This window comes from Vanacampus margaritifer, chromosome 7 (genome assembly GCF_051991255.1).
Source record: "Vanacampus margaritifer isolate UIUO_Vmar chromosome 7, RoL_Vmar_1.0, whole genome shotgun sequence".
Lineage (NCBI taxonomy): Eukaryota > Metazoa > Chordata > Actinopteri > Syngnathiformes > Syngnathidae > Vanacampus > Vanacampus margaritifer.
Window position 1 is genome coordinate 23,195,596 of NC_135438.1, and position 17,457 is coordinate 23,213,052.

Genomic DNA, 17,457 nt, shown 5'->3' on the forward strand with positions numbered 1-17,457 from the left:
CAGGCCAGCCATGAGACATAGGGCTGTATTTTCGTGCCTAGCACAAATCGAGCACAGAGTGCGGTCTAACTTGGATGGAGTTTTCCTTATTTTAGAACTAGACGGGACTAGACTAGACAGGCACAAATTGAAAGGGGCGTTTGCACTGTTGTGTGAAAAGTTTTCTTTGTTTTGGAATCTTCATAGACGGACGGACGCAAGTAGAAAGGAGCCTTTGCACTGTTGATTGAGTGAACACGGCCTCTTGTATTCATGTTCTTTCAGTCACGACCCACAGCTCGTGACCAGAGGTGAGGGTGGGAAGCTAGATCGACCAATTAATCAAGAGCTTCCTCTATTGGCTCAGCTCCTTCACCACGACACACCGATGCAGAGTGCACATCACTGCAGACGCTGCACAATTGAGAAGAATAAAGATGGAGATTGATAGGCGCAATCTCCATCCCAATTCTTCTTGCTGTTGTATTGTATCTTTAGGCATCAAGTTCAACGCTGCTTGGCATGTTTGTGGCACAACGAGGTACTATGCTGAGAGCTCAACTCTGAATTCATACTGCCCTCTACAAATGTACTGTAAAAACCCGTTTTTCGAAAAAATGGTCGACTACAAATCTACAATAGTGGGGACTCATGAACAATGATTCAATGATTCATATTCACTAACCTTTTTTTTTTTTGTATAGAAATAATTGATTTAGAAGGTATTTATTTGCTGCGGTTGGTTGACAAACAGTTCAGGATGTGTCCCGTTTCTTGCCCAAAGACTGGTGGGACAGGCTCCACCATGTCTGCAACCCTATTGAGGATAAGCAGTTCAGAGAATGGATGGATGGGTGGATTTATTTCGGGATAACATTACAGGTTTCAGTGTTAAAATATTTAACGTGGACATCATCAGATGTGGGCATTTTGTCAATATTGACGGAAGGTCCGTCAAGCCATCAATGATGTAGGCCCATTTTGTGTTGATTAATGGGAAACTTAAAAAAACTGACAAACTAAGCATTACCGTAAGGGAGTTTTTGTCCGTCAATGTTGACTGATGCCACTTCGAATGATGAGAGCATTGACTTACAATCATTTTGTTGATCAATTGTCAAATGACGGATTGATGATTACAATGCGGTTTGGCTTGAAATATTGACGGACTGTTGACAATTGGCGAATGACGGACAGTCAAAATTCATTGACGTGCCCACCTCTGGAAATACCTGTATAATTTATAGGAATTCATCAACATTAACTCTACTCCACTAATGATGCTTCACCATTATTTTTCAATGCTTTCTTTATACAGTATATGCCTAGCAACTCAAGATAGCAAGCTAAATGGAAATTTGCTTAGTAGTGCTACATTGAGAAACATTGAACGAACTCATGTGTTTCTCAGAAGTTGTATGTGTTGATGTTTGTATGTCTAGACAGACATTATCTAATTATTTATTTTTCATCTAGAAAAAGGCCAGTTTCCTACCATGAACAAAATGGTAAGGGAGGCCTGGGACGTGGTAGTGGCCGGAGGTCTGCTGGAAAGTTGCCATCTCAGTCATCCTTGGATGAGAGGGTTGGCCTTGAGGACAGACGAGAGAGACAGCCAAGAGACGGTCACAGGCTGGAAAAAATCCATTCTCAGGACTATAATGATGGGGAGGACAACTTGGGACACCTAGAAAGAAATCGGAGACGACCAGACGATGATGAACAGAGGGAGCGGCAGCGACGTGAGGAGGAGTTCCAGAACCGTTACCGCAGTGACCCCAACCTTGCTCGATACCCTGTGAAGCCACAAAAGGAGGAACAGGAGATGCGCATGCACGCCAAGGTGTCCAAGGTCCGCCATGAACGTAGACACAGTGATCTCGCAATCAACGAGGTCGGACTAGGGCCTAGTGAAGGGGGAGGGTGTGAAGTGCAGATGTCTGAAAACCGTATGACCAGGAGAGGAACCCGCAAAGCCCAGTCAGAAAACTATCGAGCGTACTCTGTTGAAAGGACCGTGGGCGAACCAGGGGGACCAGTGCCTCCAGATAAGAAGGGCTGCTATGAGCCTGGTTTAACGCACACGGCAAGAGACAAAGGTGGGGACAACTTGTTGAGGAAGGACTCCCAAAGTTCGGAACAGTCTGAGTCTTTGCGGCCGCCCCTTTCACGATCGTTCAAGAGCAAGCGCGGCGTAAACAAGCGGCAGATGTCCATCAGCAGCTCAGAGGAGGAGGGCGGCTCCACGCCTGAGTACACCAGCTGTGAGGACGTGGACATGGAAAGTGTCAGCGAGAAAGGTCAGTCACACAGATGTGCTCTCTCTCTCTGCTAGTTTTATCAAATATTATCGGAATTCTTTTCACATTTGCTTTCAACCATGTCCCTACAGACTTATGTTGTTATTCACAATATAATAATAACACTCAATTTCTACCCTCATTTTATAGTCACCAAAACTCTGTTTTGTTGAAGCAGCTTTTACCAAGCTCACACGCTTATCCATAATCTTGCAATCTCTCCTAAGAAAATAGGAAAAAAAGTCTTATTTGTTGAATTCTCATAATCTCCATAAGCACATTGAGGTTATGCCTGTATCCCATTGTGTGTGCCAATGGCATGACAAGGAATTTGGAGGGTCATTAAACTTATTTAAACACAGTAAAGTTGTTACTGCGATTTTCACTCATGTTTGGCCCAAATTTTATGCTTGAGGTCCTTCCTGATGCAACATACCCATTTTGGGTGGTATAGAAAAAGTGTTATGAAAACTTTGTGCAGTAGAATTACAATGACAAATCCCGCATCTTCTCATGGTTTGTATACATATAGTTTATAAAGTAGAACTGGATATTACATTATGGAAGACAATAACCACATCCTCACGGGATAGATCCTGCACATAGCACGTTGCGGTATGGTGTCATTTACACCTCTGTGGCGTGGCTATTGCTGCTTTAAGGACAGCGCTCCTTTATTTGGACAGACCCTGTGATTTAGGCCATCAGATTTATGGAATTAGGTCAGTGTTTCTATTGCTATGTAATGCTTGACGAACTGCCAGATGCAGAAGCTAAAGTCAATGCACGGTCGCATGTTGTAAAATTTTTGGCTACCTTTTTATCGTATTCTCGAACTCACACCTGTGCAAGTGATGTTTGACTGTGCTAGAAAGTACCGGCATATATAGGGCATCCGTTTAATGGAGGCAGTAGAGAGAAAGAAATGCTTACTTCTCTCACTGATGACGGTAGGGTTAGGTTCCAGATGTTTTAATCCAGATTATTATAACTCAGAGACTGGTAATGGGTAGTTTGTGAGTTACTCTCGTGTCTCAAACATTTACCCTCGTATGTAGCTCTTCCTGTGACTTGACACAAATGAGGTAAAATGTATTGTGCTAACAAAACATATGATTACTCCTGCTTTGAATACTGTATATTGTGATGTGCTGTATCTAATCAAAACACACCAAACCATTTTGTAAAATGTTGCAAAAGGTAAAACTTTTGTCTATTTACTATTTGGCCTAAAATATGCATACCCTTTAAAACAGATGTACATTGTTTTTGCAACAAATACGGCTTTTAAATTTTGCAACACACAGCCAATAGTGGTGATAGATTGAGCATACATTATACCTATATCCCTCTTTATACTGCATATGAAGTATATAATGTGAGCCCAGTTAAATTTTCCCCTAAATGGTCAATGATGAACGATATTTCAAAATGTATTTTTTTTAAATATGGTAACTACAGTATGTATTAGTTTTTTCATCTTTTCTTATCTGTTTCTATACAGTCGTGAAACATGCAGTATGTTCAAATCTCAGCATGCCTTGACCCCACCATACCTTACCTACGAGTACATAACCAGCCTCCTCTATCCATATATGCTACCTCCTGGAAACTGCGGCCATCTGAGGCTCACCTGGTCTGCTTCCAAAATACCAAATTTCAAACGTTTGATGACAGAGCTTCAGTTGAGGGTACCAAATGTAACACTGAGCATTTCATCTTGAGGTCATATAATGAACAGTCATGGAAGCCTGTATTGAATATTCCCTGTTTGACTCATCACTGTAAGGCTCTTATAAACTGTGGGGGTTAAAAGTCTCCACAGATGAGCTGACATTGCCGTTACTATGCTATAGAGTACACAACATGAGTTGCTTGCACACTGTCGTATTTATTATATAAGACTTTCTACCTTTGTCATTGTAAAGTGGTCCAGTACAACAGACCTGTATGTTTAATGCTGCTGGCGCAGCTTCTCACGCCTACTGTTTTCCGCTCTCATGCCTGCAAATGGTGTACCCTTAAAAATAGGAAATAGTAACAGAAAAGATTGGACATGCAGCTCTCGTTCTCACCCAGTTAAACATAATAAAGATTAGCCTCCGAAGAACTTAGGGTCTTATTTCATCTCACTCTCCTCTATTTATGGATTGCTCTGTATGTCTCTTTCACGTCAAGGTTCTGCTAATTTGCTGGTATGTGGCCCCCTCAAAGGTGTTGTTTTAAGTGACCAAACTGAATCACTTTATATGTCCTCTATTCTATTCTAATCGTTTTCACTACCGAAGTTCAGTTTGTCAATCAAGAGCTGTTTACATACAACAACCCTCCCATCATGGAGCCGTTGCTGGGTGACAAGTCGTCTAACTCGTGGTGCTAGAATGTAGCTGTTTCGATGAAGAGGAGCTACTGTGCTTGTCAAACTCTTAAGTAAATACTTTACTTTTTAGTAAATAGGCATGTGATTTTTGCTGAGGAACTTCCCTTTGCATTCCAAGTAAAATGACCGGGAGTACTCTACTTGGTTGTTTGAATTTTCAAAATCTCTAGGATGCATGTACTTTTAAGTAATTCTTGTAAGCATTTTTTATTTTCTCTGCTTTGCTTCTGAATGTCGTTATTTGTTGTGTTTGTTGATGCATGTACTGTAGGTGTTGTGTCTTTCCTTATGTACAGCACATTGTGCATGAAATGTGCCATAGAAATAAAACCTTACCGTGCCTAGGAAAACTAATGCAACAATTTTTCTTTTTCTTTTTCTTTTTTACTCCTGAGCAACCTTTACAAAAGAATAGGAGATATACCCAAATGTATGAGTAATTTTACTTTCCATACGGACAAAAAATAGTTATAAATACAAAAAAAATCACAAGATATAAATAGCTGTGTCAGGAACTATACTGATTGAGAGAGAAAAAGGAGAAAATAATTCATGCTAAAGCCTTAAGTCATCAACATTTACCTTCACGAATGACGTTTTGGAGTTGAATTTATTTTAAACAGCGCTGTTCTTTTTGTCTCTCCTTGACATGGTGACACTTTCCCTAAAAATGATAAAAAGGTTAGAAGATTTGTGAAATGGCCCATTGGGAAACATTTGTACCATTAAAATTATGTTAGTTGCAATGTTTTACTTAGGTATCTGTGCACCACTACATTTGCAAACTGTAGCTCTTAAACACGAGTGGTTTATTTTGCTTTTTATTCTTGATATGGCAGAATCAGTAAAACTATTTATCTTTTTACTTTGTGCAGGTGACTGGGACTGTCATCCACTTGATCCTACAGTGTGGCATGTAAGTTTTAGTAGAATATTTATTATAGGTTAATTTGTGCATGATAGTTTGTAAGTTACTAATTTGTCGATCAAATTAACTAATTAAAATAATGTCTGGAGAAAAACAAATGACCGAAATTTCTTAAGAATAGCACACTTTTTTTTGCAAAAGAAAATACAATATAATTGCTTATAGACTACAGTATATGGTAGTGGCACTCTTATTGCCAGAGAGTGCGCAAGGAATATTAACAGAGGTGTACTAACAACAATTTTATAGACAAATGATACTACAGTGTTCCCTCACTTTTTGCAGGTGATACGTTCCACATCTACCCGCGAATAGGTGAATCTGCGGGTGCTGTAACGCGAGTATGCAGGGGTCCACTGTATATAGTTCGTCATACTCAATGTACACTTCAAAGAGCACATCTCCCAAATATTGAGTGGCGGGAGGAGATTGCCCAAAGCAGTGAAAAAGAGGCTGACTCTCAGCCAACATGTCCTATTGTGTATATTGAGACTGTGTTCGAGCATTAAAAACATGCACAACATGTTTGAACAGAAGAAATTGATACATTGGAAACATCTGCTTTAGACGGTTGATTTGGGGGTTTGTACAGTGTTTAGTTCTCGAAAAATTACGGTGAATAGAAAATAACTTTTATTTCTCTTTTTGCTTGTATCACTGTGTCTGATCCCTTTAGCATCCAGTAACTTGGCAACCATCGAAAGAGGGCGATCATATGATTGGACGCATCACTCTGAGCAAGAGAACGGCCATGCCACGAGAAGCTGGGTCACTCCTGGGCCTAAAAGTAAGCAGCGTAACATGAAATAACACTGTGGCAAATGATTGATTGATTGATTGGTTGGTTGGTTGGTTGATTGATTAATTGATTGGTTGAGTGATTATACAACAATAATAATAATAATCGACCTACAGTATGCCATGGTTGAATGTTAACAAAACATATACCTTATTTGTTGAACACTGTCTTTGTTTTCACGACCTCTTGTGGTTAGCGGTTGTTTCTGAATCAGTACAAGGCAATGAACGTTCTTTATTGTGAACTCGTGCAAATATAGGGATCTCTCCTCAGCTAACAGTTAACTCTTGTTGAAAAATAAGTAAAGTCATACAGTATGTATAATTTTTAGAGAATAACATGCAATATCTCGAATATCTTGCGCATCCTAAAATAGCCTCTCAAAAAGCCTCTGATATTTCTTTGTACTCATGAATAATACGCTCCCCAATTTGCTGGTTTTATACTATGTAGGGCTACATAAACAAGTCAACACAGAATCGCTGCCATGAAAATAATGCGGCCGCCATATTCTTGGCCACGTTCCACACAGATATTTACAGTCTACATCCAACTGTGAACTGTATTCAAACACTCAATGAATGTTTCAGAGTCATTGGCACCCTCTACTGCTGCAGTCAAGCTTTAGGGACTGTGAATTCGCAGTGTCTTGCCCAGCGACCCGCTTGTAAGCTGCGGCTCAGCCTTAAGGTTAGTTTAACGACCATTGCAAGTTACAGTACAAGGCAAAATTTAAATACTGTTCGCATAGTAAATTGGTATTTTTTTAGTTTTTTCAAAGACATTTTAAAGTTCTCTGAAGTACGGGAAATTGTAAACGCCTACTTAACTCTGCTGTGCATGTGCTGATACTTGCGTAGACAGAATAACTTAATTATTCTTAGGAGTTATATTATAATGCATGTAATTATAACTATTATAATTATATGCATGTGCAAGATATGTTACAAATTCACGGATGAGCATTTCGTAATCGAAGATGCTAGTAATTGAAGACGCTAAATCTGGTGCCACATTACGTCAAAAGGATGGGGTCAAAACAGATATGATGACAGCTATCAAATGGCGGGATTACGATGCTCGGTGATTCGTGGTGAGTAGCAAAATTTGTTTTTACCGATTCTTATCAAAACTATGCAAAGCTCCAAGGACATAAGCAAAGAAGTGGAATGTACTAATCGATTCTTATAACATTTGACATTAAATATCATATTGAAAAGAAAGTACACCTTTTTCACAACCCCTTGGTACCAGTAATCGTCTATACAATGTGACAAAATGTAGTTTTCCTCCCTCCGAGACCTATGCATAATACCTAGTATCGAATTTGTTTTTGTTTTTTTGCGATTCTCGAGAAATTACTTAAGTGGGCATGGAGGGCATGCCTTTATTGAATGTAGGGCATGTGAAACAAATTCCTATAACTACATTGTTTTTTCCCATCTGTAAGGATGTCAGTGGGTTCTTTGTGATTGATAAAAAAAAATGTTAAGCCTTAACGTTTTCATTTAAAAAAGAAAAACAAAAAATGAAATTTATCTCTGTGCATTTTTACCCATTTTGGTTAAAAAATGTATGAATGTGAGAATATGTTATGTACAGTTATTAAAACAGTACATCTCGCCTAAGAGGGAGTATTTCTATTAGTATATATGCCTTTAGTCTCAGTCCTCTTTTTTGTGTAGGTTGTAGGTGGGAAGATGACAGAGACTGGAAGACTTGGGGCCTTTATCACCAAAGTAAAAAAAGGAAGCCTGGCAGATGTCGTGGGACATCTAAGAGCAGGTGAGCAGGTTTTCTCTAATTCTCCACCTATTAATAAATTTACCTCATTGCGTGCAAAAATAGTAAAAATAAAAAACACACACACATATACACACACACATATATATGTATATATATATATATATATATATATATATATATATATATATATATATATATATATATATATATATATATATATATATATATATTTATTTATTTTTTTTAACAGTGTAAAAAAACTTTTATTATATGTTTTACTAATTCTCCATTAATATGAATGTAATTACAGAAAAATATCAATATACAGTACAATACGATATTGTAATACTTTAATTATGTGTTTTTCTTGGTTAAAATGTGACAGTGCTTCACTATGTGCAGTAGTGTGCTTTTCTTTAACTCTGGAAGATGCTACCCAAATGATGTGCTGGATCTACCCATGTCCAAATTTGGTCAATTTAATGTTTGCTTGTTTTTCTCTCTCTCGATACTATTGGTCACACCGTATGTTGGGTGTGTTATTTTAACAAAGTGTTGACCAATCTAAAGTGTTTAAAGTGTCTTTTTGACAATGCAATGTTTATGGCTGATGAAGTGAGGGTTTTGGAGATGCATTCTACCTGACGCTATAGATAGATAGATAGATAGATAGATAGATAGATAGATAGATAGATAGATAGATACATACCTGTCAACTTGTACGTTTTATACGTATTTTATACGTTTTTTTACCATTTCAAATCATGTACGCCGTACACCGACTTCTGTACGGGGGAAAAAAAATGCGCTGACATGCGCATGCGTAGATATACATAGAGTAAATATCGTGGAAGCAAGCATGGAGGAGCCACCTAGTAAGAAACGAAGAACTCAAGGATCGGGTCGACACCAGAAAGAATGGGAGTTACTTCAAGGTGAATATGCTGGCTGGATTAAAGCATCGTTAAGAGGCACTCAATTCTCATTCTTTGTCCCTTGCAATAAAGACGTGAAAGTTGCTGCGAGTGGATTTTACGATCTGAAGAGCCACTTTAAAACTGCCGGACACGTGGAGAATGTGAAAAAAAACAATTCACATGTCCCATTAACAATACTGAGTGACTTGGTGGTGTTGGACCCAAGAAAGAGAGAGATGTTGGATTACACAAGTATTGTTAAGCTTGCAAACAGGTTTACACCAGACTTTGATCAGGAACAATTAAAAGATGAATGGGAAGACTATCAACTAATACCTGATTATCTTCTCCCTCAGAAAAGTCAGGATGGACAACCAATTCGTCCAGAGACATTTTGGCCTCATGTGTTCAAAATGAAAACTGGTTTGGGGCTGGATCGCTTTCCACTGATGAGAAAGATGTATCTAATTTTACTCAGCCTTCCTCACAGTAATACTGATAGCGAGCGGGTTTTCAGCCATGTGAGGAAAATTCATACAGAGTACAGAAAGACAATGGGAACAGACACTCTTACTTCTTTATTACAGATGAAATTGAACTGTGACAACTGTTGCTCACAAGTGAGACCCTCATTAGAGCAGATAAAGTCTGCTAAATCATGCACATTGGCTTACAATAGGAAGCACTGAAGGCACAGTTTATTGCATTGTAAACTTTTTAAATTGAATAAAAGACTTTGTATGCAAATTACCTTTGTTATTTCTATTACACTGTCTGGTTACCGCGAGTAAACATGCGTCGTACGGTGTTTGTAAGGTTTTTTTGGGGGTTGTAAGGGGAATCATAATCATTTATAAGGGCAGTTATCGGCAGAGGTCGTGAGACCCTCATTAGAGCAGATAAAGTCTGCTAAATCATGCACATTGGCTTACAATAGGAAGCACTGAAGGCACAGTTTATTGCATTGTAAACTTTTTAAATTGAATAAAAGACTTTGTATGCAAATTACCTTTGTTATTTCTATTACACTGTCTGGTTACCGCGAGTAAACATGCGTCGTACGGTGTTTGTAAGGTTTTTTTGGGGGTTGTAAGGGGAATCATAATCATTTATAAGGGCAGTTATCGGCAGAGGTTGACAGGTATGTAGATAGATAGATAGATAGATAGATAGATAGATAGATAGATAGATAGATAGATAGATAGATAGATAGATAGATAGATAGATAGATAGATAGATAGATAGATAGATAAAGTATATTCCTCTAGGTCAACTTCCTAAGGAGTTTCTTCCCTGTTCATTTACCAGTTTGTGCACTGAAAACAATCTGCTCTGAAGCCCCCCCAAACACAGGCAAAGTAAGTCCATTTTATTGTCCAGTGAGCTTGCTAGCTTTTAGCTGAGCTAGCCATCCAGACCGGCACATTTACCCTGCTTTTGTTGCCATGTGCACATCCAGGCTCTCCCACCCATTTCCTGGGCAACATTCAAGACTAGTAATTGAGTAGTCAAATAATTAATGGGGCAACACTGTGCAGAGAATCTAGTAGTCAACAATCATACAGTTTACCAGCTACACATTATTTGTTGTATGAGAATTCTCAGTTATTGGCACACCAAATACATTGAGTCTTTCTTGATGTTCTATAGCAAGGATTGAAAAAAAAACAGAGGGTCCAAGTACTTTTTATTATATCATAATATTGGAAGAATCTTGTCCAGCTGGGATAGGCTCCAGCGCCCCCCGTGACCCTTGTGAGGAAAAGCGGTTAAGAAAATGGATGGATGGATGGATTTGATTCTTTGTATCGCTGTAGTGTACTGTTATTGAGTGTTCGTCAACATTCCTGAAATTAACACTTCTAGCAGCTGTAAAGGCAAAATCAATATATTCACATTCCTGGTCCTGCAATCTTTGTTCCAGGTGATGAGGTGTTGCAGTGGAATGGGAAGTCTTTGCCAGGAGCAACGAAGAAAGAGGTGTACAACATAATTCTTGAATCAAAAGCTGAGCCTCAAGTGGAACTAGTTGTTTCAAGACCCATAGGGTAAGATTGGCTTCATTAGTGCGGAAAAATCATTATTCTAGCTGGAAAAAAAATTCTGACAGATATTTTTAATTTCTCCTTTTATCTAAAAGTTCTATTCACCGAATTATGTCCAAAAACCTCTTGAGAAAAGTATATAAAGCATATCAGTAAGTAGTGTCAAATTTAATTGGTAGACCCTGTCCCCACAACTCACCTCAAATCCTTTAAATGATAGATTTTCCCTTGTCATTGTTATCCTGCTTTTTCCCCATCATGTTTAACATAGACATACATAGGCCTACATACATACATACATACATACATACATACATACATACATACATACATACAGTGTTTCCCACACCATATTGATACTTGGGTGAGCCACCCAAGTGAACTGGCCACCACCCAAGACGTTTTTGAGGAAATCTATTAAAAATGTATTTAAAAATAAGAAGAAAAAACGTGTCGAGACTGGATATACCGCATGTAACGTTAGTTCGCCGTCACTCACTTGTGGATTGTGAGGCTAGAGGTGACCACCCACCCAAGTAGATTTCAAATCTGTGGGAAACACTGACATACATACATACATACACTATATATTGTACATTATTTGAATATTACCTTTTTTTTCTTGTGTTACTGTTGCTTGATATTAAATTGATACTTGTTCTTTGAAAGATGACAAATGTTGGGGAATTTTGTCTTTTCACAGGGACATTCCTAGAATCCCAGAGTCATCACATCCTCCTCTTGAATCCAGTAAGTATCCAATAATGGTAATTCTTTTTTTAAATAGTGAAATAAAATGGTGGCGCATTTGTCTGATTTGAGGAGATTCTTAACAAAATTTAGCCTTTTTTTTTGTGTCAACTGTCTTTTCTTGGAGTGCCTGTTGTTTCCATTTTTGTTTTACATCATTGGGTATTGTACTCACCGTCCTTTAGCAGGTTCTAGTTCCTTTGAGTCACAGAAAATGGACCGTCCATCTATATCAGTGATGTCCCCAACAAGCCCAGGAACACTCAGAGACCTTCCTCTGGTGCTGCCTGGACAACTGTCGGTAAGTACATACATCAGGGACATGAACCAATTGATACTTCATCTAAATAGTTGTATGGATACAGACAGGGGTTAAATGCCTCCAAATAACATTACAGGTGAAACTGTGGTATGACAAAGTAGGGCATCAGCTCATCGTCAACGTCCTTCAAGCCATAGACCTGCCATCCCGACCGGATGGACGACCTCGCAACCCATATGTCAAGATGTACTTCCTGCCTGACAGAAGGTACAGACTGCTCAGATGCAATTGCATATAAGGGACAAGTGGGGCATTGGCCAGCTGACCAAACAGAATTATACTCTGGATGCCTTATGTAGTTCTTTCATGAATACAAAAAATGAGATGCCTATAGAGCCATTTAATTTTAAAATGAATGCTGACTATACAGGACGTTGGTCGAATGGCTTTCAGAAAAAAATGTGAACTGCCCAAATGGGAATTGTGAGGGTGCACTTTGTCTTAATCGAACTCTAGTTTGTTTCCTGCTTGGTGTGGTTCAGTTGGTCTACTATGAACACAACAAGCAAACTCTGATGCACACCAACTAATCTCGTCTAAATGCATGCTAGTGCTGTTCACGTGAGAGCTCAAAGCCAACCAACCTCCACCAATATGGTCAGCGTCAGGGCTGTATGAAATTCAGTAGTGAATTCTTCAATTTAAAAATTCCAGTTCAATTCTTACATTTGAATTTGAATTGAGGTGGCAAACAGGAAGCAGCATTGCAATTAAAATTTGAACTGAAGGAAGTAGAATTTGAATTCCATGACATTCAGAAAAATTCATGATGCAAAATTAAAGCGTATTTATCAATGAAGCTTTACAGTATAAGCTTATTTACAACATGATTTTCATACAAACATTATTTTAAGGACTTTATGTACACTAACACAACACTTAATTATAGTAACTATTTTTCATTAACATTAAAAGTCTACTCAAATAAGACAGATCACTGAAATTGAAAAACTTCCATCCATCCATCCACTTAAACGGTTGTACTCACAAGGGTCGCAGGGGTTGCTGGAGCCTATCCCAGCTGGCTTCAGGCAGTAGGCGGGGTACACACTGAACTGGTTGCCAGCCAATCGCATGGCACACAGAGACAAACAACCATACTCACAATCACACCTATGAAAAATTTGGAGTGTCCAATCAACCTGCCATGCATGTCTTTGGAATGTGGGAGGAAACCGGAGCACCCGGACAAAACCCACGCAAGCACGGGGAGAACATGCAAACTCCACCGAGGAAGGCCGAAGCCCGGACTCGATCTCACGTCCTCTGGACTGGGAGGCGGACGTGCTAACCAGTCATTCACCGTGCCGCGCATTGAAAAACTGACATTGAAAAACTGACATTGAAAAACAAATCATCCGAGACCAGCCTGAAAATGGCCAAACTTCCTGATCCTGCCCCTAAACATTGTTTCATTTCATTAGTTTGAAATAAAAATATATTACTAAGTGTTCCTACTTTAAGGAAATTTCGACAGTACTTATTTTTATTCTGTGTACAGTACTTCAAATTGGAAGGAAAATGTATGTTAAAAGTCTCATTACAACTGATATGTGTTGAGAATGAATTTCTCCAATTTGTGTTGTATTCAGTTGCACCTCCTGTCATTGAAATTCAATTCAACATCCTGGGGAGTGAAGTCAATTCAAATTCAAATTCATCCATTGAATTGAATTCTGAAATTTTGAATTTTGTCCAGCCCTAGCCAGCAAATATATATTTTTTTATGTAAATGGCAGTGTTGCTGGGTCTTCTTTCCATTCTGAGGTATAGCATGCGCTTGTATATCATTATGGTGAAATAACTACAGGTGGCCTGTAAACGGAACAGACCATTGACTTAATGAACTTGTCGTTGCATGTGTGGATAATACATATTCAACATTTGCTGCCTTGAACATCTTCTTTACACTCCATTGAATGAGAAAAAATATGTGTGCTTTTAACTTACATTTGGTTTCTTGCTAGTGTGTAATGGCCTGCCAAATGATCCAGATAATGACTAAAGTTATCAACAAATGCCACTTTTGATGCACTTTTTGAATGAATGAATGAATTTATTTTATTTATTTTTTGTATTTATTCCTGCTGCTTTATCACTTATCCCTTACTTTTTCATGCGGAAAACCTTTGTCTTGTCTACATTCTTGTGATCAATTTGAGAAAAAAAACTAACATCACATGCTTTTTAGTGAAATATTTTTGTAGGGTTTGAATTTTTACTATTGGAACACTAAACAAATAACAGTAGGCATGAACAGACCAGAGAAAGTGAATTATTTATGAAAGGATCCTAAGATAAACAGGCTACAAATAGCCTTTTGTCATAATCCTGAACCATGTCATGGAAATAATTTCCTTAATATGTGTGTGTGCCTGAATTAGCTAGTGATTAACAAACCTTCATTACCGGCGAGAGCTTCTGTCTCACCCTCGGCTCAGGCACTCATGTGTGGAGTCTGCATGTTCTCCCTGGGCTTTTTCAGAGCACTCTGCTTACCATTCACATTCCAGAAACATTCATGCTTAGTTAACTGAAGAGTCAGACTCTAAATTGCTCATGGTGACTGATTAGTGAATGTTTGTGTGCCCTGCAATCAGTCCAGGGTTTAAATGCACGTCTCTTGCCTAGTGACAGCTGTGTCTAGCTGACCGGTGACCATAATGAGAAGTATTGAGGATGGATGGATGGATGGGATGCATTTGTCTGCCTGACTTTCTGACTGTATTCTTGACGTTTTTTTCTGCTGTATTTTTCAGCAAAATCCTTTACAACCAAGTTGACAAAAAACACCACTGTGCATCAAAACCTTCTAGTGTACACTATACTGTTTATGCCCCATGGTAATAATATTAATGTTTCTGTTCCAGTGACAAGAGTAAACGACGGACTAAAACGGTGAAAAAGAGTGCAGAGCCCAAGTGGAATCAGACCTTCATATATTCCCATGTTCACCGGCGAGACTTTCGCGAACGCATGCTGGAGATCACCGTCTGGGACCAACCCAGGGTCCAGGAAGAGGAAAGTGAATTCATGGGCGAGGTAGGTTTGAGGCCCACAAACCATCCAAGTCCTTGAACTGGTTCATGCTCACAACTAGCCTCTGTATCCATCTTCACCTCAGATCCTAATAGAGTTGGAGACTGCCCTGTTAGACGACATTCCTCACTGGTATAAACTGCAGACACATGACGTGTCCTCGATACCTTTGCCTCAGCCGTCCCCATACCTTCCACGCAGACATGTCCATGGAGACAGCCCTAGCAAGAAACTACAAAGTATGTGTTTTAACAGCATTCTGTCAGCTTGAGAACCGAAAGTATGCTTTCATGTGTGTGTGTGTGTGTGTGTGTGTGTGTGTGGGGGGGGGGGTCTTAGCTTTTCTTATGACATTGATGATTTGTCCCTTGATGCACAAGATGCAGACCCTCACAATCTGATCGTCTTTTGTATGTGTGTGCGTGAGTGCAGGGTCTCATCGCATCATTGATACAGAGTTTGATGATGGTTTATTGATAATGACTAAAGGTGGGTAGGGGGCACGGTTACTACATGTTGCCTTGTAGCAGCCTATGGGCACCCAGCACTGGGTGAGAGAACAGATTATTGCCGCCTAAAACTCTGAAATCTAACAACTTGCACCCAAATCTTCAATTACATGTATTTCTATTGGACTGGTAGTGTATATTATTTTGGCTGTATTTTAGGTCTGCACTGTACTACATCTCAGGGGCTACAGTAAAAAGTTCTCCTCCTCTGCTGACTGTAGAATCACTTGTCACATTAAGTGCATGTGGAACTGTAGCTTTAGTTCACTGCCATTCCACTGACTCTACTTTCATTGATCCGCATGCCTCAAATATCTGACAAAAATAGTTGAATAGTTAAAACACTTATATTTACATATGGTTTTACAGTATACACACTCATACATATGTATATATCTATGTATATACAGTATATATACATATTTATTATTTATACTATTCACAAAAGGCTTGTGATATTTGGCTTTCAGGTGAAATTTTAGGACAAGCCTAAAATGCATTGAAACCTTTACATGTGACCTTCTCTAAGCTTTTGAATGCATATGTCCAACTGTTAAATGTTTCAGTACTTTTTGCACAAGTTGCAGTTCTCTAACGAGGACGGCAAAATTCACAAACGACAATGCTCCAGCTCGTGGAGGTGGCATCATCAAGGAACGGCTGTTGGAGGAGTGTGTACCTCAAATGGAATGACCTGCACTTTCTCCAGACCTGAATCCTATTGAAAAGCTGTGAGATCAGCTGAGTCGCCGCGTAGAGGCTGAAAACTCTGCAACCCCAGAACCTCAATGACCTGAGGGCTGCCCTTCAAGAAGAGTGGGATGCCATGCCTCAGCAGACAATCAGTTGACTTGTGAACACAGACGTCATTGTCAAGCTGCTCAAAGGCACATGACCAGTTATTGAGACGTTGAAATTTTTTGTTGTCGTGTACCCTCCATTTTTGTTAACTTTTTTTTCAATGAATTGTTTGAGATGAGGAAATCACTAGTGCATCCTTCTACATAAATGTCCTACTTTCATGATATATCACTGTAGCGTGATTTTTTTTATATTTCCATAAATTTCACCTGAAAGCCAAATATCCCTAAGTTTTTGTGAGTAGTGTATGCAGTACCAAAAGTACTTTATATAAAAGTACCAAAGCCAAAAGTTTGGACACACCTTTTCATGCAATGCATTTTCTTTATTTCCATGACTCTTCACATTGTATATTCACACTGAAGGCATCAAAACTATGAATGAACACATGTGAATTTATGTACTTAAAAAAAGGTGCAATAATTGAACACATGTTTTATATTCTAGTTCCTTCAAAATAGTCACTCTTTGCTCTGTTGATTTTTTTGCACAGTCTTGGCATTCCCTCGATGAGCTTCACAAGTAGTCACCTGAAATGGTTTTCTAACAGTATTGAAGGATTTCCCAGAGGTGAGAATGCCAAGAATGTGCACAGCAGTAATCAGAGCAAATTGTGGCTATTTTGAAGAAACTAGAATCTTAAAACATGTTTTCAGATATTTCCCTTTTTTTGATTAAGTACATAACTCCACGTTTTCGTTCTACGTTTTGATGCCTTCAGTGAGAATCTACACTGTAAATAGTATTGAGAATAAAGCAAACAAGCAAGAGACTGAACCATTATTTACTCCTAGTGGGCCTGGCAGCGCCTTGCATGGCAGCAGCCACCCATTGGTGTGTTATGGGTGAGTAAAGCAAAATGTAAGTGCACTTCATTTTGTG

At 38.9% G+C, this 17,457-nt stretch overlaps 1 protein-coding gene across 31 annotated transcripts in view; it reads left to right on the forward strand.

Annotated features, from left to right (window-relative positions):
* Window positions 1-17,457, forward strand: part of rims1b (regulating synaptic membrane exocytosis 1b) — an 89,631-nt gene that overhangs the window by 45,970 nt on the left and 26,204 nt on the right. For 12 of the 31 annotated variants that reach the window (XM_077571586.1, XM_077571573.1, XM_077571561.1 and 9 more), the window contains 13 exons: window positions 1,456-2,279; window positions 5,535-5,575; window positions 6,264-6,374; window positions 8,072-8,171; window positions 10,974-11,097; window positions 11,190-11,246; window positions 11,798-11,844; window positions 12,030-12,145; window positions 12,243-12,373; window positions 15,037-15,208; window positions 15,291-15,444; window positions 15,638-15,694; window positions 17,370-17,420. In XM_077571586.1, the coding sequence (XP_077427712.1) occupies window positions 1,456-2,279; window positions 5,535-5,575; window positions 6,264-6,374; window positions 8,072-8,171; window positions 10,974-11,097; window positions 11,190-11,246; window positions 11,798-11,844; window positions 12,030-12,145; window positions 12,243-12,373; window positions 15,037-15,208; window positions 15,291-15,444; window positions 15,638-15,694; window positions 17,370-17,420 (1,985 nt within the window). Of the gene's footprint in view, window positions 1-1,455; window positions 2,280-5,534; window positions 5,576-6,263; window positions 6,375-8,071; window positions 8,172-10,403; window positions 10,408-10,973; window positions 11,098-11,189; window positions 11,247-11,797; window positions 11,845-12,029; window positions 12,146-12,242; window positions 12,374-15,036; window positions 15,209-15,290; window positions 15,445-15,637; window positions 15,695-17,369; window positions 17,421-17,457 lie in introns of those variants that run through there. The other 19 variants (XM_077571576.1, XM_077571590.1, XM_077571579.1 and 16 more) reach the window with 9 other exon arrangements.